Source organism: Trichosporon asahii (genome assembly GCF_000293215.1).
Source record: "Trichosporon asahii var. asahii CBS 2479 unplaced genomic scaffold scaffold00005, whole genome shotgun sequence".
Classification (NCBI taxonomy): Eukaryota; Fungi; Basidiomycota; class Tremellomycetes; order Trichosporonales; family Trichosporonaceae; genus Trichosporon; species Trichosporon asahii.
In genome coordinates, this window is record NW_014040919.1 from 582,258 (window position 1) to 609,628 (window position 27,371).

Here is a 27,371-nt window from a genome sequence, read left to right on the forward strand (position 1 = left end):
AATGGGGTCTGCGATACAGATTCGCGCATGATGCGCTGGCGTCTTCTAGTGATGGCGTTTCAGTTTCACACTGGGACTAGAGCACTAGTCTCCAGCACGCTCCCTCCCCTCTTCATCAACGCTCATTCACGCTTCACTTCTGACCATGTTCTCTACCGCTTATTCTTTCTACTCCACATTTACCATGACGCTCCCCGTCGAGCAACTGGCGGTACGGCCGTATGAGCGTAAGCTTAGTAATGCTTGGTGGCAGCTGACCACAGTCCACACGCCAACAGGCAGCTCGGCAACGTATCCCTCCACGCCGCAGTCGGCGTCAACTCTGCGCGCAACCTCGCCCTCAACCCCGCCCTCGCCGTCTCCTTCACCTTCGAACTTCCCGCTCCCTCCTCACGGCCAACCTCCCCCCGGCGCCGGCGCGCAAGCGACGCGCTCCTCATTCCTCCTACACCTCAAGCGCAACAGCGCCGCCGATCTCCTCGACTCCGTCGAGTGGGTGACGGATACGTTCTCCTCGCTCCGCACACAGCTGCGGGACCGAGACGCCGAACTCGCTCTTACCCGGCACTACGTCGCATACCTCGAGCGCGTAGTTGAGGAGCGCGATGGGAGGATTCGGGCCCTGGAGCAGCAGGCGAGGAGGGACGCAAGGACGATTCAGAAGCATCGAGAGGGACTGGGTATTGCGTGGAGCGCGATGATGCCCCGTGAGGCGCAGAGGGGGTTCCAGCCTGGTGGCCGCGGAAAGGGCAGTGATGGAGGGGACGGAGGTAACGGAGGGCAGAGAAGGCTGAAGGCGCAGAGGAGCTGGAACGGTCTGCTGGCGCGACACCGGGAGGCTGGGAATGTGGGACAGGCGCTGTAAACCCTGGACATGTATCTGTGCATGATAGAAGCTGACGCTGAAACGATGCGCATGCGATCGACTGACTGTGCACAGAGGTTGACTTGTCACTTTGCCTGTGCCCTCGGCACAGACCATTCATCCCTGTTGCCTTACTACTACCTTCTACCTACTGAACGTTGATCTCCAGCTCGTGGTCGACGTTGACGTCAACGGTGAGAGTGAGCGTGCCGGCCTCGGCGGAGTAGTCAGCAGGCGTGGCCGCGGGCTGGTTGCCGAGACCGTTACCGTTGTTGCCCTTGCCATTTCCGTTGCCATTGCCGTTGCCATTGCCGCGGCCGTTGCCATTGCCGTTGCCGTTGCCATTGCCGTTGCCGTTGCCGTGACCGTTGCCATTTCCGTTGCCATTGCCATTGCCATTACCGTTACCGTTACCGTTACCGTGGCCGTTTCCATTGCCATTGCCGTTACCGTGGCCGTTTCCATTGCCGTGGCCGTTGTTGTTACCAGGGCCCTCCTTCTGACCAGCAACAACGATAGCAGTGATGCGGACGGGGTGACCGCAGCTTCCCGAGATCTTAAGCTTGCGACCGTCGTACTCAAACTTGAGGTCCGAGACGTCCTTGGGCTCGAGCGACACGCCGTCGTCGACGTACAGCTCACCGGAAGCCTTACCCTGGGCATCGGGGAAGATGCGAATCTCGAAGGGCAGCTTGGCGTTCTGCGTCGTGGTCATCGCGTCGCCCTTGCGCAGCGGCAGGATGGAGCCGGCACGGACGTAAAGCGGGATGGTGTTGTAGGTCACGTTGTCGAGGTGCTTCCACCCATTGCCCTGCACACTCTCGTACGTGAAATAGTCGTAGAACGTCTCGCCGGGCGCGAGCCAGATGTCGCTCTGCGTCGCATTCTCGACCAGCACGGGGGCAACGAGCAGCGAGGGTCCGTAGTAGAACTGGCTCTCCATCTTGACCGTGTCAGGGCTGGGGTGCAGCCACGACGTGGGCCACATGACGGGCGTGCCGTCGCTGCTGTGCTTGTGCAGGGCCGTGTACGTGTAGTCGAGCAGTGCGAGGCGGGTCTTGCCCGCATGCCGCGCGGCCTCGGCAGTGATGGGCCAGCGGTAGAACTCCTGCGAGTTGCTCCCGATGTCGACGTGGTTGCGGTAGAACGTGTTGAAAGCGCCGAGCCACGCCCAACGAGCACAGAGCGTCTCGGTCGTGTTGTACCCAAATCCGCACACGTCGGCGCCCACGACGCCCACGCCGGAGATGGACGACATGGACAGCATGTTCGGGATGACCTGGCGGTACTGCTCCCACGAGGCGCGGTTGTCGCCCATCCAGATCGCGGAGGGGGTGCCGCTGAACGAGGCGCGGGCGACCGTGAAGGGGCGCACGCCGGGAGTGCGGTGCAGGAGCGAGTTGCGGGTAGCGATGGCGTGGCGCGAGCCGTACAGGTTGTGCTCCTCGTACATGCGCCTGCCGTTACCGAGCACCAGGTCCGTGCGAGCAGTGTAGTCGGAGATGTTGCGGATGTAAGGGTCCGCGCCGGTAGCAGGCTTGCGGAGGCGGCGGTTGTCGATGCGGTACGGGGGGTAAAGCCACTGCGAGTCGAGCCCGGGTGACATGTAGTCCGCCTCAGAAGTCGGGTAGTGGCCCGAGGTGTTGTCGTTCTGGCGCCGCTGGAGCTCGAGGTCCACGTCGAACGAGCGCTGCTGCTGAGTCTGCTCGGCCGGCTGGCCCCAGGGGTCGGAGATGTTCTTGCCCTCCTGGAAGGCGGGGAACTCGGGTAAAGTACGCGGGATAATACGGGGGCGAGAACGGCGAGGCGGGGCTCCGAACAGGCGCGCGACGCGGTAGATGTTGGCCTGGCGTCAGTGATTGAAATTGGTGGCGGAAAATAAAAAATAATAAAATCGCCACACAACCACCCAAACATCTTCTTACGAGTTTTCTACTCCAGAACTCGTCTTTCCTCTCGTTTTTCGTGCTCTGCGAGCGCACTAACCTCCAAATATGGCAGAAATGTGGCGACCTCGTTCATGTCTAACCAGATGCCGTCGACGTTGACGCCGTTCTCTTTGGAGAAGAAACGGTCGAATTCCGAGTTCCACCAAGCCTGGGCGTTCTCCGCAGTGAAATCGGGGAAGACTGTGGGCCCAGGCCAGACGACAGACTGATAGATGTTGCCGTCGGGATACTTCATGAAGACGTTCTGCTTCAAGCCGCTCTGGAAGGTCTCGTAGTTGGCCGCGCTTTCCTTCGCCGAGCCACTGTACAAGGCCGGGTCGACCATCACGATGAAGTTCTGGTCGTTCTTGTGAAGCTTGTCGACGACGTAGCGGACCTTGTCGAGAGCGAAACGGGGCGGGTCGAGCGTCATGATCCACCTGTTGTACATGTAGTCAATGTCCATCCACTGCGTCTGCATGGGGATGCCCGCAGCCGAGTAGTTGGAGATGACCTCTGCGACCTCGAAGATGTCCTTGTAGCCGTAGCGGCACGAGTGGAATCCAAGCGACCAGTAGGGGACCATCGGGCTCGGCTTCCAGATCTGCGACGCTTGCTTAGCGACTTCTCCAGGAGTGGGGCCGTTGAGGAACATGAGGTCCACGATGCCGCCAATCACGTTGTACTCGATCCATTTGCCCTTCTCGGGGAACTTAACGTCCATACCGTTCGAGTTGAGGAAGAACGTACCCGAGGCAGAGGGCTTGTCGCCGACTTTCTGGTTGAAGTAGATCGGGTGGCTGCCGTAGAGGTTGGTGTGGGTCGGGAGGCCGGCGGCGTCGCGGTTCCACAGAGTACGGGTGTAGCCGTCCTCCCAAATTGGCAGGGTCAGGTTATCGTTGTGCTGGGACAGGCCCTGGAGGTTTGATCCATCGGCAAGCTTGGACTTGACACGGAGGTATTGCTCCTCAAAGATCAGAGGCTGGCCGGTCGTGTCGAACAGCACATCGCCGTCAGACTTGCGCGTGATCTTGAACGAGAACGGGTCCTCGACGTAGTCGAACTGGAGGTTCGACTCCTTCTGGCCGGAGCCGAGCTTGGGCCAACCTTGCTGAACGACATCGTCGGGGACAGTGTGGGCCTTGCCATCGGCGTCGGCGATGTGGACGCGGAGACGGTCGGCCGTCTCGTGGCGGACAGTGAGCTTCAGCTTCTCGTAGTCGGGTCCGTAGGCGTTGCACTGGCCCTTGAGGGTCAGCTCGCCGTCAAGGCCGACATCGCTCTGGGTGACCTTGAGGACGTAGCCCTGGCAGGCATCGACGTTGCCGGTGTGCTGGACTGGGGAGGGTATGATCTTGACCTGCGCAGCCACGCAGGCTAGGAAGGGGAGGAGTGACCACATAGTGCGGGGTCGTGGGGAGGGGCACCAAGAGGCTTCGAATGTTTATATCGGCACCGTTCGTCGCGTTTGTTGCTCGGCCTCGGCGAGTACTACGCGGCACACGAGTCGGAGACGCGACCAGGCACGTAACGTAATGCTCCAGTGGGCAATGCTCGGAAGCGTGAAGTCTAAGCATCGTGTGCGACGGATACGGCGTGTGAGCCGACGCGCCGGCGAAGGGAGAGGACGCGTGGTGCTCGAGGTGAGCGGGCATGGATTGCTTGCGATCGGGCACCATGCGTTTGAGAGCGCTAGCTCCCGTTAATTATCGCTCGGCTTTCTCCGTTGCGTTCCCTCCCTGGGGTTTGGTGCAAGCAACAAGCTCGCGCGCAAAGTGAAAAGACGCTAGGATGAGCTATGACGCTGTTCAGGAACAATCAGTAGGCAATGCCCTGGCTGGGGCCCTTCCGTAGCCACCCGCGGATCACGTGAACCCTGGCTTAATCGATGGAATCCTGGGAAACACGCCGGAAGAGAACATGCCTCCTTCGCCGAGCCGAGCGCAGCACCGAGCGAGCTCGAGAGGGGTTGTCTTACTCTGTCGGTCGTCAAGGGCATCATCGATGAAGGGTTATGCTTGATGCGGATATCTGGAGGACAGATCAATCGCGCAAAGCGGTGCAAGGTCATGCCGAACATTGGATGGACGGTGCCGAACACGGACGGATGTTGCGTATTCCCAGTGGGTGGGGTAGTCATTTCGGCGAGCGTACCGTATACATCTATCGCGTCGCGTCGCGGATCCCGCGCAACACTCAACAGAGATATTTGTGCTGCGGATGGCTCGTGTGCTCCCACATATCGCGGCTAGTGTTGCCCGCTGACTGACGTGAGCGATGCCCACATTCTCAACTGGCGGTCGACCAAAGAGAGACGGACCCCAACGCAGAGTTCACTGCAGAAGGCTGCGCCGTGCTTCTTGTTCACGAGAGGTAGAAAGTCAAGGCGCGGACCAGAATAGGCAAAGCGAGAGGGTCCAGCAGGGTTTGAGTGAATTGGTTGATGGGGTTGGTCGTGGTCGAGGATCGGATCCTCGGACCGTCGTACCGTTTGGCTCCTCACCTCCACCCCGTCTCTTAATTTCCCACGGGCGACTACGCCGGATATTCACGCTCACAACCATCGCGTCAACCGACGTCAACAGTTCACCACTCTTGCCACTCTGCCTGCCCAACACATGAACCGACATCCGCTTTCATGGCACCTTGATAACGGCTAATACTGACGCCAGGAAGGGGATGAGAAATCCTCATCGCAGGCTACGCAGGGCAACCCAGGCTATTCTGACATCATGGAGCCGCCATTCGCTGTCAACGTAACTCCTGCTCTGAGTCGTTCCCTGTCACGATGTTGCATTGCGGATCTACTTTAAACAGCGCTTCGGCCGGTTGCTGATACAGAGACGCATCGTCTTCTGGCCAAAGACAATGTCTCGGTACGACGAGCTCCAATAATTCGGCCTCCAAGGTTTCCACCAGAGGCCACCCTCCTGCTCGCCCCAGCTAACGCGTTCGAGGAACATGCGGACGAACGGTAGGATCTCCTCGCGGGATGGCGCAGCATAATGGTCGTCCGAGAACTTGGACGACCACGACACGTACGCGTTGCCGACGCGGAAAGATTGGAAGCTCGGGTCAACACGCGCGAGTCCATTGCGCCGCAGATCGTTGAAGAGCTCGCGGACGTCGCTCTCCGACAGCTGATGATTCCAGCGATCATCCTCCCAACGCTCGCTCGCGAGGCCCTTGGGCGGCTTGCGCTTGACTAGTTTGGCCCCAGTTCCGCACGCCTTGATCTCCTCGTCGAGTTCCGTGACCATGTACGAGGGTGGTTCGTCGCTGAGTCGCAAGAGCGACGCGATCGCGCGCGCCTTCTCCTCACTCGTGGCAGCCACTGAAATGTTCTGCAGCTTACCCAGGTACTCGTCCATTCGGCCGTGCTCGCGCGGATCGTCACTGGCATACGGCATCAGGTCGAGGTCATTCAGCTGCAGGCGCTGTACCTCGGCTCCGAGATCAACGACCTTCATAACCCGCTGGCAACCGCAGATCGCCGTGTACGGTGGAGGTCTCTCAATGGGTGGTGGTTTCGTGTTGCCGAAGAGAGTCTCCCAGATGTGTCTCAGAAGGCCAAAGGTACGTCGCCTGCGTCTGGACCGGGAGCCGTACGTCGGTACGCCCCCAATCTGACCAAGGTAATCGAAGTAGTTCTGCGGGGTTTCGTTCGGCGCGAATTGAAAGTCCTCGAAAGGCATGCCGGTGCCGTTGATTTGCGCCATTCTCTCTTGCTCCATCGGGTCAATCTCCACGCCTTCCAAGTCGTCATCTGAATCGGCGTCCACAATTAAGTGTCGGGGCTGGATTGCTTGATCTACGCGATCGGGAACAGGTCGGAGCGCGATGCGGATGTTGCCACGTGTGAGGGTGAGCGTTCCAGCCGGAGCTACAGCATTGGCTTCGCGGTGATGTCCGAGGACATTGACCCAATTACCGATGACGAGCTGGGTGGCCTCAATAGGCAATCTCCGGTCAGCCATGATGACGAACTCGATGCTGCCTCCTGGTCGCCGCCAGCGATTTTCGTACTGCCCCTGTTCGAGGTAGTTGATGTGGCTGTCTGGAGTTTGCGCGAGCCACTCCTCAAGGTCATCAACCTCCTCCGAAGGCAGTTCCCCCTCTTCCCGCTCCCAGATGGCAGTCTCCTCCTGGTCATTCTCAGGCGCTACGAACACCGTCCGCCTTGGGTCGCTCTCATCGGCTCCAGCGGAGCAGATACGAGAAGGAGAAGGTAGCCGGAAAGTGAGGTCAATTGCTCGTTTCCGAGGCACGCTTGAGGAAACTTGTTGGATGGGCCACGCCGTTACGGAGACAACCGTGACTAACCAAGATATGGCCAGAAGTCGAGTGAGCATGAACATGCTGTCTGATTGTCGATGGGTATCGAATGATTCCAATATGCCTAAGATCAGCCGGCAGTGCGATGTCGAGTCACTCACCTGGTATAAGTCGGATAGACGGGCTTGTCCTGTCATGAACACAAGGCTATCCCCTCCGCGTCTTATATCCGCCAGGCGAAGACCACTCTCCCGCACAGCAGCTCCGTAATTAGGCATCCAACCGGGGGGACGTCTCCATGGCTATTACCCTCGCACGCTAGAGGCCTACGCCGCCGCAATCACATCCAGGCGGACGGAGATCCGATGACAAGCGAGCACGACTCCTCTGACACAAACTATCCGGCTGGGGCGATTGCAAGACTCGGTTCTCGTTGGGCCACTCGTTTACGAAGATATCGGCACTGCTTTGATAAGCCGCCAGGTACGGCAATGTCAGTCACTCGCACCCTACCGTTGGCACATGTGTTGGTAGCACCCATCCCGCCAGCGACAAGTGCACCATGTGCTGCGGTAACGTGATCCAGGAGTCGCTGCATACATGGTCCTTGCGATTTCCTCGCGCACCAAGCGATGGCCGAGTTGATGCCGCACTACTCACTGCATGTCGACGAGCTATAGTTACGAACGAAACGATATCCGAAATCCATCATACGGTCTGGATGACAGCAGCGATGTCTCCATTTGCCGTCCTCCGTCCAATGTGATTCACCTGGACTAGGCTCGACGCCCTCGAGTTTCTCCTGCTTCAGTCTCCGGCGCCAGTCCCGCCGGTGCCGGGCGAGGTGGTTCTGCTCCCAGTAGAACAGCATCACTGTGTGCCTGACCCGGCCCTCTAGCCAGGTACGCCGTTTGAGCCTACACTCCTCCGTCTCCTCCGTTCCTAGCGGAAAGTGCAGCGGCCCAGGGATCGAGACGGCCCTGTCTCCGCGCTCCCCAAACGTCCAGCACAGACCACGCTCCGGCATGTGGATGTGAACGTAGGACCCATAGTCGTTGTTCAGGCTGCAGTGATTGCAGGATCGGCCCGTCCATATCGGCGCCCCGTCCAACCGAGGTGAGAGTTGTGGAGGGTCTCTTGGGGCGGGCGGTCGTTGACCCAGCACCGGAAGCGAAGGCTGGAGAGGACGGCGCTCATTAAAGTCGCCCAGAGCACGGCGGATGGTGTCAATGACTGCGATCGCGAGCTGGTTCTGGCGCCGTCTTACATCCAGCGGCACCGTGTCGGGCTGGTCGGGCGTTGCCCTGGCGGCCATCCTCGAGCTGTCCTCCGAGTAGGCGAGCCATGGTCGGTCGGTAGACGGGCCGAAAGTGAAGCAGTCCCCGAACTCGACGTTGTGGACATGGCAGAATGACTTCAGAGGGTACCGCTCGTGCCATGAACATAACTCGCATTCGACCGGCGCCCCGGTGTACCTCGCAGTGGACAGCCGGGGGATGTTATCGGAGTCGCCAAGGTCGATCTGTCCTGGTCGGCGCGACATCTTGAGTATCGATCAACGACGCAGGGACGCTTGCGAGGTCCAGAAACGCAGTTGGGCGGGATGGAGAGGATGAGAAGACTCTGTGTCATCGCTGATTCTACACCGGCAGCTTGTTGCTCCGCGAAGGAGGCTGCATTCTGCACCTGGCGGATAGCCTGTTTGTATCACGATATGACAGTGCGGACGACGGATTGCATGTCATGTCATGCTAAAGCAACACATGCGATATCGTTGTGCGTGAAACGACTGCCCCTCCCATCCTACACCCTATCCCCAGCATCCCGTCGAAGCTAGCAGTATTTCGTCATCCGGTGGATGAGATAACACGAGCCTCGTGTATACCAGGTACCGACTCTCGTAACGAGCACTGGGCCCGCTTGCCGGCTTGCTTTGCTGGTCACTGATGTTGCAGCTCCCATCGCGGACCACAACACTGACTGTACCATGGTGGAGGTCGGTCCGAACCTGACACCGAGTACGCGCGGGCAGACTCCGCAAAACGTTGTCGGAGTACTGCATAGCACTTGTGAACCACCCATCATGGATATCGACCTATTCAGCCCCATACACAACGACGACACCACGGTAGTGCAAGCAGGAAACGCCCAAAGCGCCAATGCAGAAGACGACTCGTCAGTATCCCCAGAATCGGCTGGCCCTTCAGTGACCTGCGAGCTGTGCCAGCTACATCGCATCTTCGCGGGCAAGGCTTGGATACATGTGCACATGAAGCAACGGCGCGACTGCTTTACCATTCTGCTCGACGACGATGGAACCGCCTACTACGGCAGGATCCTGGATCAAGCGACAATGCAGCAGCACCAGGTGGAACCCGAGAGCCGTCCTCGAAGGGCAGCCACGGACACCCGCCATCTCCAAATGTTCAGGCGGATCATCGCAGCCATCCGTGGGCTCGATTCCAGGCTGTCTCTGCTATCTCGCTTCCCGGAGGACATCGACTCACCTCCGCCGTTGCTGGAGTAGACTCTTGAAGCCACCGACCCTATCCCCATTACCACGCTCCTGCCGCAACCTCTTCGGGGCCAGCTCCGACGGTTCGCGGAGTCGCCTGGATCAGCTCCCTCCAGTCCCCACGCATCGTTGTCTCTTGGCATCCCTGCGCCACCGCCGAAGCCATCTGAGGCTGAGGAGACGTCACGCCGACCTGAGTCGGGGTCAGAGGTCCCAGCTCCGCGGTCCGAGCGCCAGGCACGAGGCGACAAGGCGTTGATCTGGACCGGCCGAACGTGCTCGAAGTGCATCCGGGACGAGAGACAACAGCAGTTCAGGTCCTTCGTACACATCCACAGTCCGGGGCTTCTTATCTGCACGTCCTGCGAGCTGAAGTCGCCCTTCAAACGCGTGTGCCGCGGCTGCCAGGGCTCGCCCGTTCACGGTCCTCACCCCGACTGTCCCGAGGGTTCGATTTGTGGGGCGCGGCACCCGACGCTCCGCGAGGGCGCGAGCTATCCTGGTCAACACTCCTACCGCCCGCCGCGCAACCATCTTTCCATCCGGGACAGTGAGCGGTTGATGCTGCTGAGGGTTAGACTCATAAGTGCAATCAGACGGGCAATCTACGATCATTATCTTGCGCAGCGCGCGCACGGGGAGGAGCGGAGGGCTCGAGCCCTGTCTGCGGAATGAAACCTCTGCCACCTTGAGAATACCATGTTGAAACTGCACGTTGGCTCACGCTGGTTAATGTGCACTCAGGCGTTGGGCTCCAGCGGAGGCTGGTCCGAAACGACCGGACCCACCAAGCGGCTGCCTCTTTCGGGTCAGGGCTGAGGAGTCACCTCCACGTCTCGGCAAGTGTGCACAATAACAATGAATTGACCTCCCTCAAGTCACCGAGATAATTGGTGCCCCGACGTCTTCGTCTTATCTATACAGAGAGACATGCTCTGTTCCCAAAGCTGTGCAGATATGCAATGAGGCCACCCAAGGAAATCATTTCTGAGTGCCGCAACTGCTGCAGGACAGGGCAAGCCTAGCGCGGCAGGCAGAACTGCGGTGCTCTCGGGCACCCTCCTCGCTGGGGCCCTGGCAATTGTTCGCATATGTTAGCCTACCGTTTGTGATGGGACAACGATGAATATCTGCTCCAATGCATCCTCGATGTGAATGGAACGACCAGGAAAGTGTGGTAGGCATCGTGCTTGCATTGCCATCATATCTCGGCGATCTAAAACTCATCAATAGTGCCCTGTAGGGCGCTCATCGGGGTCCCTGGCAAGACGGAAGGTCAGTGCATGATTGAGTTTGACTCAGTTCGTGAATGCCTTGCTAAAGACGCGTGCGTCAGACCCTGGAGCGCGGAAGCCAGCTCCGGGCGATATCCTTGCTTTGGGACATTGTCCGAGGACCGGCCGCATAGTTTCGCTCATTGGTGCATGAGACCCAAAACCCCCAGTCCGCTGAAAAGACCCAGCCACGGCGTTCCGTAGGTCCCGGCACAAGCCACCGATCTTTCCAGCTTGCTTATCCTTATCAGAACAATGGAGGTAATTCGGGATATTCGGAGAAAGCGTTCGTGCAAGGGTTCTCAACTTGAACTCTCACCAACTTCCCCCCCCCCCCTTTCAGCATCCCATGCCCCAGTTCGGACCCACAGCTTCCCGCCACATAAGAGAAGGGGGGTTAGAGTATGAGCGGGGATAACAGTCACGGCCGACAGTGCCAAAATTCGAGGCGGAGAGTATCGGTGCGCAAGCCACTGCGCTCGTGCCTGCTCTCGAACGAGTCCCCGCTCAGGCTCAGACAATGACCACGACACGAAACAGCCTGACCCTTTCAGAGACAGCCCACTCGGAATCGCTGTGGCTGTACATCAGCTATGGTCCATGGGTTAAGCGGTGGCCCTCTCTGCAGTAGCGTCCACAGGCTGTGTTCAACGGGGAGGAGGAGTATAGACTTCACAAACTGTGACAGATCTAGTATTAGGACGTCCAAGGGAAGAGCTGAGGAGTGATGGGCAAACCTCGGGCTTGAGGTGCATTACATCCCAGAAACGATGAGCTGTACAGTAGCATGGAGCCGACGTCGCGAAGCGTCTCCCGTGCGGCTTAGGTGCGACAGCCTTAGTCTTGTCGCTCTTTTCGCCCTGCCACCATGGGTCCAGTTCACCTGGTACCGCCCCACACTGACAGATGACGGGTGTCTTCTCCCATCTTTTGATTTTCAACGATGAACTCATTCCACGATACCCGAAGCCAGGCAAAGCAATGGATCACCCTATTCCGTTGACCGACCTCGGTGTCCGGCCAGATGGTTTCGACGCCCCGCAATCTGTCCAGCAAGATGGCCAGTCCCGAAGTCCGCAGGCTCAGCACGACTCCGAAGCCTTGTCTCTCCTGGCAGCCAATATCTCTACTCAAAAGGGACTACTTTGGCCGTAACACCCAATCACGCAGACACCAATCCGCAACGAGACTGTTCTCAACCGTCTTCCTCACAGGCAGACACTCATCAGCAAGGGGTTGTGTCCGATACGATGGAAGCGGGAGACAGTGGCATTCACAATCAGTGTAGCGCTCCGGACGTTCGCGTTGCGCTTCAACCTCCTAGCGACCTGTCAGCCAGGTGTCCAGATATCCAGCCACAGGAGGGTGCCCGAGCTATCCACGTCGCTCATGGCAGCAACATCGTATCTGCTGGGCCGCCTATTGAGCAAGATGCCACCCCAAAGTCTGATCAAATCGACTGCGACAAGCTTTTCCAGCAATTCCGGATGACCGACGAAATCCGCGCTCTGCAGCCCTGGATTACAGCCCTTTGGCGTGAGGGCGTTGCTGTAACAGAGTGCCATAGGTTCGGACGATTTGATGACATAGCGGACTCGTTGGCCAGGGACTATGGACAGGCGTCAGGAGCCACCCAAGATCGACGCCAAGTGCTCAGTGATTTCTTCGCAGCTCTTGAAGATGTAAACTACTGCGCACTTCAAGTCCAGCGTACGAGTGGGCACTTATCCATCTGGGCGCGCAAATGCGGAGGTGGAATGTCGGAGAAGCCGTGGAATCGGGGCAAATTGAGTGTGCTGATCACATTGTGAGTCTCAGTCAAGCTTAGAGCTCATCATCGTTTCGCAGGATCTGGGTTACATGCGCGGCCAACGCTTTCCAACACAGCATTATATGGAATGGTGTGGTCACGCCCTCCATTGCTCTGTTTGATGGAGAGCAGAAACGAAATGCGGCATTTGTTGTCGCTGACTTCGTGACCGTCGCCTCTTGTCTAGCGATGGCTGTCGCCTCCGAGTTTCTCAGCCGCGCTCAAGGGCTTACTGTGGCACTCGGCTTCGCGGTATTGGGCCTCGTGCTCTTTGCAGTAACTCGAAACCTGGCAACATTGAGTGCCGGGCAGGTGTTCTACGGCATTGGCTTCACGGGAATTCGGCTGATCGTCACGATTCTGGTGTCTGACACTATAAGTTTAAGAAATCGTTCCCTCGCCTACGCCGTTGTCTTCACCCCATGGGCTCTTACAGCCTTCTCGGTACCCGCCTTACGCAGAGATTCTCAAAGCTCAGAGATGCGTCCTGCAATTGCCGCATTTGCTGGGATAGTGCCTGTACTAGGTGGGCTGTTAGCTGGCTTTCTGCAGAAATGTCGGGAGCACATACCCAAACCGAAGCCACTCAAACTCGTAATCCGTCGGCTCGGCGGATCGAAGGCGAGCAGACGCTCATGGAGTAGACTTTTGCGTTTTGGACTGCCCTTTTCAACATTTGTTCCCCTTGTACTCTTGCTGAGTCTCTTCGTTCTTCTATGGCTCCTGCAGATGGACGTCACTCCCTGGTTTGCGGTCCTTCCGCCGGCCGTTCTGCTTTGCAGCCTGACGGCGTTCTTGCTCGGCTTGAAGAACCCCTACTTCAATAATTGGGTTCTCCGAAAAATCGAGTCCTTGATTAACTTGATTAAGAACCCACGCACCATATTCTTTGATGGCGTCCGGATCACGACTCAGCCCAGCTGGCTGAAAACGGTTGTGGTGAGAATCGCCAGCAAATCGAACTCCACCGGTTCGAATTGGCGGCAAGAGGAGAGTGTATTGCGGCCGCTTCAAGGGCGGATGATTTTAGGAACCTGTGCTCTATGTCTGCTCTGGAGACGTGAGTGTTGGAAGAGAAGCTTATGTGCTTATCGCCAGTGGCCCATGGGTGTTGGAGCACCAACTTGCACCCCTATCTTCAGGTATCATTGGGTTTGTCAAAGTCGAACGCTCGCCACATCACCTCGGCGACTACCGTTGTCGAGGTGGTGGCGATGCTTTTCGTCGGCAGCTATATCCGCCGGTTCGGACATGTGACACCTTTCATCAGGTATGCTGTTCCCTGTTACATCGTAGGAGGAATCATCATGGTCTGCGCTCCAAAGGGCGAGCCTGTCGTCGGCATTGTGCTCTTCGCTGTCGGGCAATCCATTATGGCCGTTTCACGTTCGTCATTTCAAGCTGTGAAGGAAGTAGCCGTGCTGTACTACGCCTCAGCAGATGACAGCGCCGTCATCCTTGCTTTCCTTAGTCTGGCTGAGAGGCTCGGCGGAATGGTCGGAGCTACTGTTTCCGACAAGATGTGGACCAGCGTTCTACCGAACGGCCCAAAGAGGTATCTTTCCGCTGAAGCTGTCCTGAGCGCCGAAAGAACCCATCCTCTGCTTAAGCAGCATCTCTCGTACGCTATTGGAAGTAGGGAGAGATCTGCAATTCAACAAGCATACAACGACGTTCAGCGCAATTCTCTCATCGCCAGCTGCGTTGTCATGGCTATCGGTATCGCTTGTGTGCTGGTCCTTCACGATATCAACATCCTGGTCCCTCCGCCCCGACCCCATTTCGCCCCTCTTAAAGGTCGTCGTGATCTCGGACCCAAAGTCGATCTGCCTACGCCGCCCCAGACCAGTATCCAACCTGGACTGTTCAAACTACGCAAATTGGCGGCCTCGATGCAGAAATCCTACATAGCGAATTACGAGTCGGTCCTCCAGCTCAGAGACGAGATTGCGAACTCCACGACTCCGACTCCACAATATGTGGCTGACGCCTTCAGTTCTGAAATGAGCCAATTCCAGATTGACATAAGAAGCCTTGTGATCACCCTGGAGCTACTGCAGTTCTTGGCAAGTACTCGGGAGCTGAACGAGTACCTCCCGCACATCCCGGATGCAGAGACGCCAGCTCCGGCCGAGTCCAGACACTTCTGTGTTATCCAGTAGCCTCCTAGTCACGTTTGATGATTGGAGTCTTTCGGTCCTTCGTCCGCTTCCTCAGCCATCACTCGATACCTTAGACATAGTACACTACATCGTTCATAGCTCGCAGATGAAAGAACCGCTGCCAATGGCCTGTCAGACGGCAGTTCCGTTCACCGCAGCGGCCCATTCCTCCCAGCCCTCGTACACCCTACTCCGTCTCCCCGGCCCAATCACCCCCGGATCCGCACCCCTGCACAACTCCTCCCATTCCTCCGGCCGCTTGAACCCCCGGATCCTCTCGGGACCCACAGCGACCGCAGCCATCTTGCCGCTGGCCAAATGCCACCCGATATGGCAGTGCAGAGGCCACACGCCCGGCGTGTTGAGCGGAATGCGAATGATGGCATAGCTCCACTGTCCGACCATGAGCGTGTCGCGCTTGATCGCGTTGCGCGTCTTCTTCCGCACGAAGGGGAGCGTGAAGCGGGACACGCGGCCTGGTCCGCGCGCAACAATGTAGAATGGGTGCCCGTGGAGATGGAACGGATGTCCGATCGGCGGCGGGTCGAGCACGTTCAGCACGATGTCGGCCGAGCCTCCGTCAGCCGTGAAGCTGACCGCGGCGACTTCGTTTCGTCCCCCAATGCTGAGGCCGTCCATCATCCGCCGCAACAGCGGATTGTTGATGTAGTTCTTGTACATGATGCCATTCATGCCGAAACCGATCATGGGCGTGCGTTTCGTCGGATGGACAAAAACGCCGAACAGCGCATCGAGCACCCAGCTCTGGCGCGCGTTGCCAGGAACCTCGTTGGGGACGAGCGGCTGCAGGTCCTCCTCTTCGTCTAGGTCACGGCAGAGCGCAATGTTGGGGATCTTCAAGTTCGACCACTGCTGCGTCTCTGGCTGTCTCCCCTCCATGCCCGCCGGCACGTTGCCCAGCGAGTCGGTATAGCGCAGGATACCGTGTCCGTTGACAGTGGCCAGGGGGTTGATGCAGTACGTCCCCACCCTGGCGCGCATCCAGAATGCGTCGCCTGGCGCGCCCTTGTCGGCCGTCACGACCACAGAGTATCGCTGCCCGCTGCCGACGGGGATCTCGGTGAGCTCGAGCGGCTTTACGGGCAGGTCGTCCGCCTCGATGACGCGGAGCATGTGTCCGTCCACGCTGAAGCGGATCAAACCCTGTCCGCCATGGTTTATCAGGCGGAAGCGATATCGCTTGCCCCTCTCCATGCGGATCTCGGCCGGCTCGTTGATCCCACAGGGCACGCCGCGCTGCGCTCCAGCACAGTTACACTGCCCTATCCTGTTGATGAGCGCTGCGTCTGGCTCAGCCACAAAGGGGATGCCGCGATACGGCTTGAGCATGTTCTCCTCCTCGGCGATGATGACCTCGCTCTGGTCATTCATCCAGTCGGACAGGTACACGATGCGGTCCTCGTCATAGTCGACGCCTTGTTTCAGGGGATCGTCCCGGCTGTGAATCACGATGCCGCCCACGAGCCCGTCGGCGAGCGTGTTCCCATAGTGCGAGTGGTACCAGTATGTCCCCACCTCATTGACGGTCGTCCACTCGTACGTGAACTCGCCACCCGGGGGGATCGGGCACTGCGAGATTCCAGGCACGCCGTCCATGTGGTTCGTCCCGTTTTGGCGGATGCCGTGCCAGTGGATGGCCTGCGGATGGTCGAGCCCGTTGCGCACGCGGACTCGCACCAGGTCGCCCTGGTTCGCCTCGATCAAAGGGCCGGGGAAGTGGTTGTTGATCACGGCCATACGGCGGAGGTATCCCGACGGCCAGCCGGCCGCATAGGTCAGGTTGAACTCGTATTCCCTCACTTGCGGGGGTTGGTTGATCGCCTCTTGTGTGCCGAGGGATGCGGTGAAGATTGAAGGGTTGACCTGGATTGTTTGGGTCGGGATCGGTGCCTGCGAGTAGGAAAAGAACGCGCCCCAGGCGGGGAAGGCGGGGCCCTTGAAGGGTACCGGTAGAGGCATGCTGTAGAATTGAGAGCCGGTCACCTCTGGCAATGGGGCTGTGTTCGGATGTGTGGGAGGCGCGCCACCTGTCAGTGTCGGGTAGCCCGTGGGCGCGGCGGTCGCCCGGGAAGCCCCCAGTGCTCCAAGTGATGACGCGGCGGCTCGTAGTGAGCTGGACTCAACGGAGTCGGGTAGTGAGAGCGAGGGTGAACCAGTGGCGGACGGAGCATTGACATTGCTGCTGGCTGGTGCGGGAGGAGGCGAAACAGTTCCAGACGCTGATGATGACGGGCTGTAGCTGTCGATAGAAGCGCTGATAGTCGGTGCACCAGTGCTCGCGTCGGACTGCATGAGCTGTGGAAGGGCGTTGACAACCCCGACGAAGGCGATCAGAGATAACCGCATGATCGCCGCTTCGATCGTTCCTGCCGAACCTTGAGGGAAAGAGTAAGATGGCTGTGGGAACTGATCTCGTAGCGGCCCTTATAACAGCCGCCTGTGTTCAGCACCAGCCTAGCAGGCACACACAGGAGCGTGCGAAGGTGCGCACGAAGAAGCGTGCGAGGGCAAGACACACCCAGAAGCATATGCATGCAAGGCACCCGCCGACGTGTCCTGACATTGTGAGGAATCTTGAACAGTCTTGGGTCGCAACAGAGGCAGCGGGAGGACAAGGTTCGGTTGCGGCGCGGTGCAGTTGTCGGAGGGGTTGCTGGGCTCCGACAGAGTTGCCGGCGTCAGGGATCTTCCGTCGCACGTCGCGCTTCGGTCTTCAGGGGAAGGATTGGTTCCCTTCAGCGCATGTGACATCGAACAGCAGGGCGGGCAAGATCATCCTGGAAAAGAAACCAGATGAAGGATCAGAGAGTCCAGAGGGAAGCTTGGCCGAAAGGATGCGGGTGACTTGCGACAAGTTCCCCTAACGTCACGGGTCTCACTGTAGGGACGCTCACGTGAGCAGTGCTGTGAGTAGATCCAACATAGTGGTGCACTAAACATTAATCAAGGTCGCCAATGAATGTCGCGCCCATTGCCTAGGTTGACTGGCGCAGCAGTGAGTCTTCGAGCCGACCGTTTGCGAGGACAAGGCCACTGCTAACGCCTCGATCGCGCGGGCCCGCAAAGCGTAGTCGATAGGACCTATCACTCTCAAATGCTGACGGTGAGCCACTTGGGAATGATTGGGTTGTATGTAAGCGAGCGCGCAGTAGGGGGTGATGGTGGCGAGGAACGAATAACGCGAGGGTACGCTGTGAAGGTGCTTTGGGGTTCATGCTGGTGCTGAGGAAAACGGAATAGCAGGAGAGGAGGTTGGGCAATCGGCAGCGTAGCCTTGATAGCTCGTTTCCAGTTAAGTGATGTGCAAGCGTGTTAAACTGCGACCTCTGTGCGAATGGTGAGGACAAGGGGGTTGAGGTAGAGGAGGCAACGGGCGAAGGTTCAACCGCAGAGAGGGAGGAGTGTGGTCACGTGACAATGACGGATATCCGTGGTCTTGGGATTCGGGAATCGGAAAGTTGGAAGCAAGGCCTCATGAATGCTCGGGCGACCAGACATGACTGCGAATCAGCCCGCGTGCCCGAGTTGTCCGTGCAGATAAGGACTTCGTCTCTCGGATCAGAGTTGGGAGCACATTCCATCACCGACGCTCCCCCCACACTACACCGGGACCCCCCCTTGGGCCCCGATGCGACGAGATTGCGGAAGTGCTATCCGGGGGATAAGCTCAGGCACTTGTCTGCTTGCAGAGCGGTGTTGCTCTTGCAGACCAGCAGGAATCGCATGGATACTACAGACAAAGTTGTCTCGTCTGACTTGGAAAGGACCACGGCGGTGGGCAGGGTGACAGCCCTTGATCTGGCGGTGGTCGCCGCTGGCTCTTGCTTCTGCGCCACCATGAGCCTCTGCCTGCTATCGATCTGTGCACACTTGACAAGTTTGTGAATCACAGCATTTGTGTCCTCTGGCTGCTGTGCATGCAGGAGTCTGTGCAGCGGACAGCCCGATCTGAGCAACGGAAGTCGTGTGCACGTCTGCTCCGTTGCGAGCGCTATCTCGGTGAGCTCTCGGCCGTTGAGGATTACCGAAGATGCTCGGAATTCGGCAAACTCCGATCTTGCGCCATTCCGCTCACTCCGCGTCCCCGCGGTATATATCCATTGCGAGTCAGACAGCCTAAGTCCTCCACAACTTAGCACCATGTCCACACCCGAACTCTACTGGAAACCCGGAGACAGGCGTCCTCACGAGGACGAGGAGCCCTTCGTCGAGAAGTTCCGCAAGGCCGTCAATGAGCGCTATGGCTACAACCTGCAGGACTGGTGGGCGCTCCACGCTTGGAGCACCAAGAATACTAACGAGTTCCTCGACTTTTGCTGGGACTATTTCAAGCTCATCGGCGAGCGGGGTGACGGCCCTGCCTTTGTCGAGGGCATCCCCATGGACGAGCCGCAGAAGCTCTTCCCCGGCGCCAAGTTCAAGTGAGTCGCTGCTGCTGAATGAGCTGACGGCAGTGTCGCCGAGAACATCCTGCTCGGGACCGAGTCGGCGCTGCGCAAGGACAAGTGGGCCATGATTGCGACTGTCGAGGGCGACCCCAACGCGGCCAACCCGCACGAGCCTGTCGAGATGCGCCGCATCAGCTATTACGACCTGTACCACGAGGCGCGCATTGCGGCGCACGCTCTGCGCAAGATGGGCGTGCAGCCCGGAGACTCGGTCGCGTCATTTGCGGCGACGTCGTGCGAGATGCTCATCATCTTCATGGCCACCGTGGCCATTGGCGCCATCTTCTCCTCGACTCCGGCCGAGTTTGGCGTCAAGGCCGTCGTCGACCGATACGACATTATCAAGCCCAAGGTCCTCTTTACGATTGACAAGTACCGGTACTCGGGCAAGGAGCACTCGATCACGGAGCGCGCGTGTGCTGTCGTCGAGGAGATTGCCAAGGCGGGCAAGCTCAAGAATGTCGTCACGTTTGGCCAGCTGTCAAGGGACCGTCAGCCGGCGCCCGAGACGCTCGAGGGATACCCGTCTAACGTGAAGAGCTGGGACTGGGCGAGCTTCATGGAGAGCGGGCGGGATGCGCCAGCCGAGATTGACTTTTACCGCGGCGACTTTAGCCATCCGATCTGGATCGTCTTCTCGTCGGGCACGACGGGCAAGCCCAAGAGCATCTATGGCCCCGGCGGCGGCATCTACCTCATGCGCCGTGTCGTGATCACGCTCCACCTCAACCTCGACCACCGAGACAGCTACATCCAGTTTGCGACGATGGGCTGGATCGTGTGGAACATGCACATCATGTTCAGCTGTAACGGTGGAACCATCGTCGCATTCGACGGCTCGCCATTCCATCCGCAGGACGTCCTCTTCCGCGCCATCGACAAGTACCGCGTGACGCAGCTCGGTGCTTCGCCGCGCTACATCCAAACGCTGAACAAGGCTGGTGTCAGCCCGAGCAAGAAGCACGACCTCAGCACGCTGAAGCAGTTCTACACGACGGGCGCACCCGTCACGGGCGACGTGTACGACTTTTGTGCTCGCGAGCTGAACCGCCTCCTTGTCAACAATGCCGCGGGCGGAACCGAGCTCGGCGGGTCATACCTGCAGTCGACCCCCGTGCTGCCCGCGTACAAGGGCGAGCTGCAGACGCCCGTGCTCGGCGTCAGCGTGATTGCGGCGGACGCCAATCAGAAACCCCTGGTCGGCGAGGAGGGCATTCTGCTCTTCAACCAGCCGTTCCCCAACATGCCGTACAACTTTGTCGACGACCCGGACCGCAAGCGATACAAGGAGGCGTACTTTGAGGACTCGAGCAATCCGCCAATGCTCAACATGAACGACGCCGTGCGCATCAACCCCGTCACGCGGGGATGGACGGTCATTGGCCGCGCAGACGGCGTGCTCAACCCGTCCGGTGTGCGCTTCGGAAGCTCAGAGCTCTACTTCATCCTCGAGAAGGACTTTGCCTCCGAGGTCGAGGACTCGCTTGCCGTCGGCCAGCGCATGCCCAACAATGACGAGCGCGTCGTTCTCTTCCTCAAGACGCGAAACGACGCGCCGCTCTCCCCCGACCTCGTCGGCCGGATCAAGCAGGCGATCCGGCAGGCGCTCTCAAACCGCCACGTCCCCGCCGTCGTGACGCAATGCCCCGCCGTCCCCCTCACGGGCAGTGGTAAGAAAGTTGAGCCCTCGGTTAAGAAGCTCCTGAATGGCGTGCCGCTCGAAAAGATTAACTTTGCCGGTGTCGAGAATCCGGAGAGCTATGCCTTCTACGCCGACTGGGCGCGTGCAAACTCGGGCCGCGAGGCGAGGCTGTAACAATGTCCTTACAAGTTGTAGATATAGAAATGCATACAGGGTTTATCTGGACAGGCTGGCCTGAGCGGCTTGCGTCGCCGACTGGTCGACGGCGATACCGCAATGCTCGCATTGGCATCCTGCAGCCGCGAGGCGGAGGAACACCTGGCGACACGTCTTCTCGTCCATCTCAAACTGCATCGTCGCGGCGCCGACAGTGGCCAGGGCATCTCGGCTGACGCCAGCTGTCGGGTCCTCGGCCTCTGGGATGGGATTCTGGCTGTACTCTGCATACGCCTCTTCGATGTCCCGTTCAACCCTCTTTGCCTTGTCCTGAGCCCGCTCCAGGCGGCGCATGTACCCGTCAAACTCGGCGAGGCCGGCACGCTTCTTCTCCTCTCCGCCCGCCTTTGTCTCGGCGGCCCCAAGCCGCGACCGGTCCTGCGGCATGTTTGCCGCGCACCCGTAAATCATGATCCGGGTACAGTCCCAGTGTACGGGCAGGAGGCCGACCTCGGCGCGGAGAACAAAGCGTCTTGCTGTCGGATTCTGGGCGATGCGCTTGCACACCTGAAGGAAGCGGACGTAGCACTCGACCCACTGCTCGGTCGCCGTCACCATGAAGCGGGCCATGGGGACGATCTTGGCGGGCTCGGAGAAGTGGCAGGCGAGCGGGGGCGGATTCGTTAGAATTGCCTGCACCTCGTCCGAGTGCAGCGCTGGCACTTCCTCTGTGGTGGGGGGCATGGTGTCGATGATGAAGGGGGTTTGCACGCCAGATGGTCGTTATATATCCTAACCAGGTACGTCGTCGGGGCAGTGCAGGCACCGGCGACGATGGCCAGCCCGCTCCTGCCCGTCACATGCATGCACTGCATTGCTACATGAGGACACACTGGTGCTGCCTAGCCTCTTCTCGCTCGATGTTCTTGCTCCAAGCCTCCTCCATGCGCTCCAAGCAGCGTTTCTGGTCGAGGTCGAGGTTTAGCATTGTTGCAACGATGCGGCCCTCTGTGAGCCTATCAAGGGCCTCGCCGTCGAAGCCCACGCCGGGGGTGACGCGGCGCCCGCACCGCTCCAAGCGCTTTAGAACCCAGTCGAATGTTGCCTTTGCGGCTTTGGCACGGGCATGCCAGGTGTCGAACTCGGCGAGCTCTGTCCGCGGCACGAGTCCGCGAGTGACCGCCGCTCGAAGTCGGATCCTGTCCTGGGGCAGGTTCTGGATGCACCCGTCGATGACAAACTTGGCGGGACCCCACTGGCACGGACTCACATAAGCCAGACAGTGTGTCACGGCATCGGCTGCGTTGGGGTCAATGTGCACGGCGAGGTCTAGACATCCCAGAGCTGTGAGATAGCACATGAGGAATTCGTTGGCTATCGTCACCATGAACCGCGCCATGGAGACGATGCGCTCAGGCTGGCCCGTGTAGCCGTTCATCCCCGGGTGGTTGAGAATGTACTCGACCTCCTCGAGCGGGACGTCGGGAATGCTCCCTCCGCACGTCCACACATCACAGCGGGCCTCGAGTATCGTGGGAGCGGCAGTCATGAGGGCGATGCTGGTCGTCACCGCATCGTCAGTGTTATATACCGTTATCGGAGAGTCAGGAACGGTCGACCTCACTGCATTACGGAGGACGGTACGTAAGTCAGCCGCGTAAGGCACGGTCTGCATACAACAACTACAGCTTGCCTGCGGGCTTGAACTCCTCCTTTGCACGCGCACGGAGAATGTTGCGGAGAATCTTGCCCGAGGGGCTCTTGGGAATGGCGTCAATGACGAGCACGCCGCCACGGAGCGCCTTGTGGTGCGCGACCCTGGCTGCAACCCACGCCTGCACGTCCTTGGCCACCGTGGCCGGGTCCTCCTTGGACGTTGTGACAATGTAGGCGCGGGGGAGCTCGGTTGCCTGACTGTCGTCCTGGACGCCCACGACGCCGGCATCAATCACCGCCGGGTGCTGGAGCAGGATGCCTTCGAGCTCGGCCGGCGCGACCTGGAAGCCCTTGTATTTGATGAGCTCCTTGACGCGGTCGACGACGGCCCACAGCCCATCCTCGCCGCGCACGAGCACGTCGCCCGTTCGCAGCCAGCCGCCCGGCTCCATTGTCCCCCGCGTCGCGGCCTCGTTCCGGTGGTACCCCTTCATGACACATGGACCGCGGACCCAGAGTTCGCCGCGCTCGCCGACGGGCGCGTCCGTGCCGTCTGACCGGACAAGACGCGCCTGGTACGTCGGGCACAGGCGGCCAATGCCGAGGTGGCCGGCTGCCGCGTCCTCGGTCGGCGCGAGGAAAATGCCGGGACTCGTCTCGGTCATGCCGTAGCTCTGCGAGATGGTGCACTGGGGGAAGCGCTTCTTGAAGGCGTCGATGAGGTCGCCGCTGAGCGGGGCCGCGCCGCAGGAAACAATGCGCAAAGACGAGAGGTCGTACCTTGGCACGTTTTGCGAGTGCACGAGCAGCAGCACGATGGGCGGGACGAACAGGCTGTGCGTGCAGCGGTACTTTTGCACGCAGGAGAGGAACTGGATCTCGTCAAAGCGGGGTAGAATGATTGTGCGCAGCCCAATCGTCAGCGGCTGAATCAGGAGAGCGATCCAGCCGTAAATGTGCGACATGGGGAGGAAGCCGAGCATTGAGTCTTGCGGCAGGTCAAACTTGGGGTACAGCGGCTGCGAGGCGAGGATTTGCGACGTGAGATTGTAGTGCGTCGTCATGACGCCCTTGGGCAGACCAGTCGTGCCCGAGCTGTAGCAGAGCACGGCAGTCGCGCGTGACTCGAGACCGTCAAAGTGCTCGGCTTCCGACGGCGCACCGACGTGGTCGTACAGGCTCTTGAATCCATCCTTTCCCTTGGTGTCGAGAATAATGATGCGCGAGTCGGGCATGGGAGACTTGAACTGCTCGCGCGCCTTGACGAGCTGGGGCAGGTTTTCGGGCGACACAAAGACGACATTGGCGCCCGAGTCGTTGACTTGGTGCGCAATCTCGTGCACATCGTAGCTCGCGTTGGCCGGCGTGACTGTGACGCCGGCAGCGAGGAGGCCATACGCGGCAATGATCCACTCGAGGCCGTTCAGGCCCCAGAGACATCCAACGTTGCCGCGCCCGACGCCCATGGCGTTGAGCCCCGTCTTGAGCCCGAGCGCCCTGTCGCGCAGCTCGCCGCGCTTCAGCTGTCGCCCATTGTGGCCCTCGATGAATGCCACGCTGTCATCGGAGAGCGAGGCGGGATTGTGCAGCGAGATTCCCTGCGCCGAGGGGAAGAGATAGTCGAACAGCCCAATCTCGGGCAGGAAGGGGTTTGGATAGTCGGACTCGTAGATTGCAATGTCGCTCGTCATGGTGTGTGGGTGTGGGTTGGCGATCAGCCAGGTGTCACCTCGTTATAAGACACAAGGCACACTCGCCTGCCGGTAACTGAGAGCTACGCATCCGTGCTGAAGTTGTCGAGTGGGCAGTGATGAGATGGGCAAGGAAACGGGGCTGGACTTGGCGCCCGTCAACAACCGTCGGACGAGGCCGCTCACCCGCTCGTGCCTGCCGTGGCTGACGGAGATGTGATATCCGTACCGATGCATCGAGCTTCTATGTTATTATAAGATAATCTATGCTTACAGGCGAGCCGTATCTTCCCCGACGCCGCGCACGCCCCAGCGATACAGCCATTCGGCAGACTTGCGCACCATGGGCGGTGTGACAATGTGCCCGACGTCCTGGACCGTGACGCGCACGGCGTTGCCGGGCCCCGCCTCTGCCACGACGCGGCCCCATTCCGGGTCTCCCAGTTCTGGGGGACAGAGGTCGTCGCCCATGCCGTTGATGGCGAGGATCTTCTTGCCGACATATGTCCCCTCGGGCACGGGGGTGTTGTAGTACCGCTGCGTTGCGGGGGGATAGTGCACCTCTGTCCCAAGTGCGTGTTCTTGGACAAACCGTCCGATCTGGAGCTTGTGCAGCGCATCGCTGGGGACGGACGCGATGGGGATTGCAACGCGGACGCGCGGCTCCTCGAGCAGCATGCGCCAGTTGACGTGTCCGCCGAGACTGACGCCGCACATCATCCACTCGGTGATGCGCCTCTCGCCATGGGGGAAGAGGTACTGCTCGATGTTGTCGATGATGAGCTTGTGATCCTGCACCGCGCCCTGCAGGAACGTGATCATGTTGACGAGCACGCCGGGATTGTCGTACCACCACAGCGGGTCGGGCTTGTCCTTGTCTCGCCGCTTGCCGTGGCCGCGCTGGTCGAGCGTGAGCACAATCACGTCGCGCTCGGCAGGAAACCGCCGGATCTCGCCGATGAGGCCGTGCGCCATGTTGGACATTTGGCTCGCCTTGTTGGCCCAGCCGTGGCTCAGGATCTGGTGTCAGCGACGTTGCCACTGGAGGCCTTACGACAGCCGCAATGTCCTTGTTCGAGTTGGAAATCTCGTCCAGCCCATAGACGTACACCTCCATGTCGCCCAGGTCGACCGTGCGTTGGGAGCACGCAGCGTGCCCCAGGTCGAGACTGGGAAAGTCCATGGTATGCAGGGGATTCTGGTTATCCTCGTCGGACATGGTGAGCGTGTGTGTTGCAAGACATGGCTTGCTCCGTCACGGTCAAGATAAGTTGAAGAAATCAATGAATGACTAGCGGCGGTGGAGCGCGTTCGGTACGGTGTAACCGGTTGCACTAACGCGGTGAACGTGCCCGCACCTCGGTCCCACGCAATCGGGCGCCATGCCCGAGCACCGGATGCCGATACCTGCCGTCGTCCTCTGCATACAATGGATCGATTGCCCGCTGACCCTGGCGCATGGGCTCGTGGCGTCCGGCTTGAAGACGCCGAGAACTCCAACTGTATGGAGGTCGGTCTCCGCGGCCGAATCGAACACGAGTCCGTTTCTAGCGCGAGGCTAGCAGGCGTGGGTGATATTAGTGCAATGGAAGTGGAATGGGAGCAACGTTGAACATGCATGGAAGTCGGCACTAGGATCGTCGAGGTGGTACCGAGCGCTCAACGAGCTAGGTTGACCTTCTTTAGAGCTCGTCGTGCTCATGTTTCACTTCCTCATTCTTTTCCTCAATCGAAACGCTGACTGACGCAACTTCCAGCTTCGTGCCTTGGCCGATCAGGCGATCGCCGACCAGGAACTCGGCAGGGCGGACATAGTATCCCTCAGTCTCGACCAAACGCACCAGGCCAGGCTTGTCATCGATCGTGCTGTCCATGAGCGAGAATGAGCCAAAGCCGCACGTCAACTGGCGGAGCTCGGGGACTTCCTCCTCCAACCCCCCGCGGTCGATGTAGAGGTTGCCCTCGTGCTCGGGGCCGAGATAGTGGCCAATCTTGTCGACCTTGAGCACCTCCTCGCCTTCAAGGTACCACGTCACGGCGCGCGCAGGGCGGTCGTACGTGACGCGCATGTCGTGCCAGTCTTTGGGACTGCGGTCGGCGGCGCGGACGAGGTAGGTGAAGGACGCGTAGTGGTTATCGGGAGTGCGAGCGAATGGGAGTCGCTCGTACAGCGCGTACACTGCGTCATTGGTCACGGCAAAGTCGAACATGAACGAGCGCTCAAAGTCGCCATTGACGCTGGCCACGAAGGCGGGGCGAGGATCGTTGTCCTCCACGCCGTAGACCTCGCCGCGTAGGCGAGCTGAGCACGAGGTGCGGACGCCAGTGTCGAAACCAGGATAGCCCGACGAGGCGGTGTGGTTTGCCGTCACGAGCCACTTGACGTGGTCGAGGTCGCTATCCGCTTCCAGCGTGAAGGCAGGGTGTCCGTCGACAGTGCCGGGGGAGATGACGGAAAGACCATCTTTACCGAGCGAGACGATCCCATCGTTGCCGATCAGGTCGCCCGCTTGGAAGAAGGCCCAGTTTGAGTTAAGGTTGAAGTCTGTGGTGGATGTGAAGTCGTCGAGGATGGTCGTGTGACTTGCGACGTGAGGGAGGAGGGCCAGGAGGCCGAGACCGAGGACGGCGTACGGCATGGTGGGCAGGTGGTTAAGAAGACGTTGAGGGCGTCGTTGTCATCACTCCCCACCACAGGCGCGACGATCTCTGGATGCGCTCGGACCACCTATTGCATCGCGGCCGCCATGTTCTGGAGCGCAGCCGACGTCGAAGCAACCTGAAGCTGAAAGCAAAGGATCTAGGGAATGGATGCGAGAGGATGCGGGACCCCGTTAGAAATTGTTGCCCGCCCGGAAAATCCCCGGTTATCGTCCGACTCGTCACAAGAAACCGAGGAATGGGCCCTCCTTCCGATTCCATTCGCAC

The 27,371-nt window shown here is 59.6% G+C and overlaps 13 protein-coding genes across 13 annotated transcripts; 4 read left to right on the forward strand and 9 right to left on the reverse strand.

Annotated features, from left to right (window-relative positions):
- Window positions 1–184: 184 nt before the first annotated feature.
- A1Q1_05479 (uncharacterized protein) lies at window positions 185–865 on the forward strand (the record flags this gene model as incomplete). The annotated part of the gene is made up of 1 exon (XM_014328117.1): window positions 185–865. The coding sequence occupies one exon, from the start codon at window positions 185–187 to the stop codon at window positions 863–865; it is 681 nt and encodes a 226-aa protein (XP_014183592.1).
- A 148-nt stretch (window positions 866–1,013) lies between these two features.
- A1Q1_05480 (uncharacterized protein) lies at window positions 1,014–4,195 on the reverse strand (the record flags this gene model as incomplete). Its single annotated transcript, XM_014328118.1, has 3 exons — window positions 1,014–1,112; window positions 1,377–2,711; window positions 2,852–4,195. 3 exons carry the CDS (start codon window positions 4,193–4,195, stop codon window positions 1,014–1,016), a joined length of 2,778 nt encoding a protein of 925 aa, XP_014183593.1.
- A 1,402-nt stretch (window positions 4,196–5,597) lies between these two features.
- On the reverse strand, window positions 5,598–7,151 carry A1Q1_05481 (uncharacterized protein; the record flags this gene model as incomplete). Its single annotated transcript, XM_014328119.1, has 1 exon — window positions 5,598–7,151. The coding sequence occupies one exon, from the start codon at window positions 7,149–7,151 to the stop codon at window positions 5,598–5,600; it is 1,554 nt and encodes a 517-aa protein (XP_014183594.1).
- A 314-nt stretch (window positions 7,152–7,465) lies between these two features.
- On the reverse strand, window positions 7,466–8,611 carry A1Q1_05482 (uncharacterized protein; the record flags this gene model as incomplete). The annotated part of the gene is made up of 2 exons (XM_014328120.1): window positions 7,466–7,635; window positions 7,840–8,611. The coding sequence occupies 2 exons, from the start codon at window positions 8,609–8,611 to the stop codon at window positions 7,466–7,468; spliced, it is 942 nt and encodes a 313-aa protein (XP_014183595.1).
- A 540-nt stretch (window positions 8,612–9,151) lies between these two features.
- On the forward strand, window positions 9,152–9,595 carry A1Q1_05483 (uncharacterized protein; the record flags this gene model as incomplete). The annotated part of the gene is made up of 1 exon (XM_014328121.1): window positions 9,152–9,595. One exon carries the CDS (start codon window positions 9,152–9,154, stop codon window positions 9,593–9,595), a length of 444 nt encoding a protein of 147 aa, XP_014183596.1.
- A 2,168-nt stretch (window positions 9,596–11,763) lies between these two features.
- Window positions 11,764–14,829, forward strand: A1Q1_05484 (siderophore-iron transporter; the record flags this gene model as incomplete). The annotated part of the gene is made up of 5 exons (XM_014328122.1): window positions 11,764–11,929; window positions 11,995–12,664; window positions 12,706–13,193; window positions 13,583–13,727; window positions 13,785–14,829. 5 exons carry the CDS (start codon window positions 11,764–11,766, stop codon window positions 14,827–14,829), a joined length of 2,514 nt encoding a protein of 837 aa, XP_014183597.1.
- Window positions 14,830–14,961: 132 nt separating this feature from the next.
- Window positions 14,962–17,196, reverse strand: A1Q1_05485 (LAC2; the record flags this gene model as incomplete). Its single annotated transcript, XM_014328123.1, has 1 exon — window positions 14,962–17,196. One exon carries the CDS (start codon window positions 17,194–17,196, stop codon window positions 14,962–14,964), a length of 2,235 nt encoding a protein of 744 aa, XP_014183598.1.
- Window positions 17,197–18,990: 1,794 nt separating this feature from the next.
- A1Q1_05486 (acetoacetyl-CoA synthase) lies at window positions 18,991–21,114 on the forward strand (the record flags this gene model as incomplete). Its single annotated transcript, XM_014328124.1, has 2 exons — window positions 18,991–19,265; window positions 19,305–21,114. 2 exons carry the CDS (start codon window positions 18,991–18,993, stop codon window positions 21,112–21,114), a joined length of 2,085 nt encoding a protein of 694 aa, XP_014183599.1.
- A 42-nt stretch (window positions 21,115–21,156) lies between these two features.
- A1Q1_05487 (uncharacterized protein) lies at window positions 21,157–21,840 on the reverse strand (the record flags this gene model as incomplete). The annotated part of the gene is made up of 1 exon (XM_014328125.1): window positions 21,157–21,840. The coding sequence occupies one exon, from the start codon at window positions 21,838–21,840 to the stop codon at window positions 21,157–21,159; it is 684 nt and encodes a 227-aa protein (XP_014183600.1).
- A 133-nt stretch (window positions 21,841–21,973) lies between these two features.
- On the reverse strand, window positions 21,974–22,645 carry A1Q1_05488 (uncharacterized protein; the record flags this gene model as incomplete). Its single annotated transcript, XM_014328126.1, has 1 exon — window positions 21,974–22,645. One exon carries the CDS (start codon window positions 22,643–22,645, stop codon window positions 21,974–21,976), a length of 672 nt encoding a protein of 223 aa, XP_014183601.1.
- A 133-nt stretch (window positions 22,646–22,778) lies between these two features.
- On the reverse strand, window positions 22,779–24,443 carry A1Q1_05489 (AMP binding protein; the record flags this gene model as incomplete). The annotated part of the gene is made up of 1 exon (XM_014328127.1): window positions 22,779–24,443. The coding sequence occupies one exon, from the start codon at window positions 24,441–24,443 to the stop codon at window positions 22,779–22,781; it is 1,665 nt and encodes a 554-aa protein (XP_014183602.1).
- A 270-nt stretch (window positions 24,444–24,713) lies between these two features.
- On the reverse strand, window positions 24,714–25,662 carry A1Q1_05490 (uncharacterized protein; the record flags this gene model as incomplete). The annotated part of the gene is made up of 2 exons (XM_014328128.1): window positions 24,714–25,436; window positions 25,498–25,662. The coding sequence occupies 2 exons, from the start codon at window positions 25,660–25,662 to the stop codon at window positions 24,714–24,716; spliced, it is 888 nt and encodes a 295-aa protein (XP_014183603.1).
- Window positions 25,663–26,125: 463 nt separating this feature from the next.
- Window positions 26,126–27,082, reverse strand: A1Q1_05491 (uncharacterized protein; the record flags this gene model as incomplete). Its single annotated transcript, XM_014328129.1, has 1 exon — window positions 26,126–27,082. One exon carries the CDS (start codon window positions 27,080–27,082, stop codon window positions 26,126–26,128), a length of 957 nt encoding a protein of 318 aa, XP_014183604.1.
- Window positions 27,083–27,371: the final 289 nt, after the last annotated feature.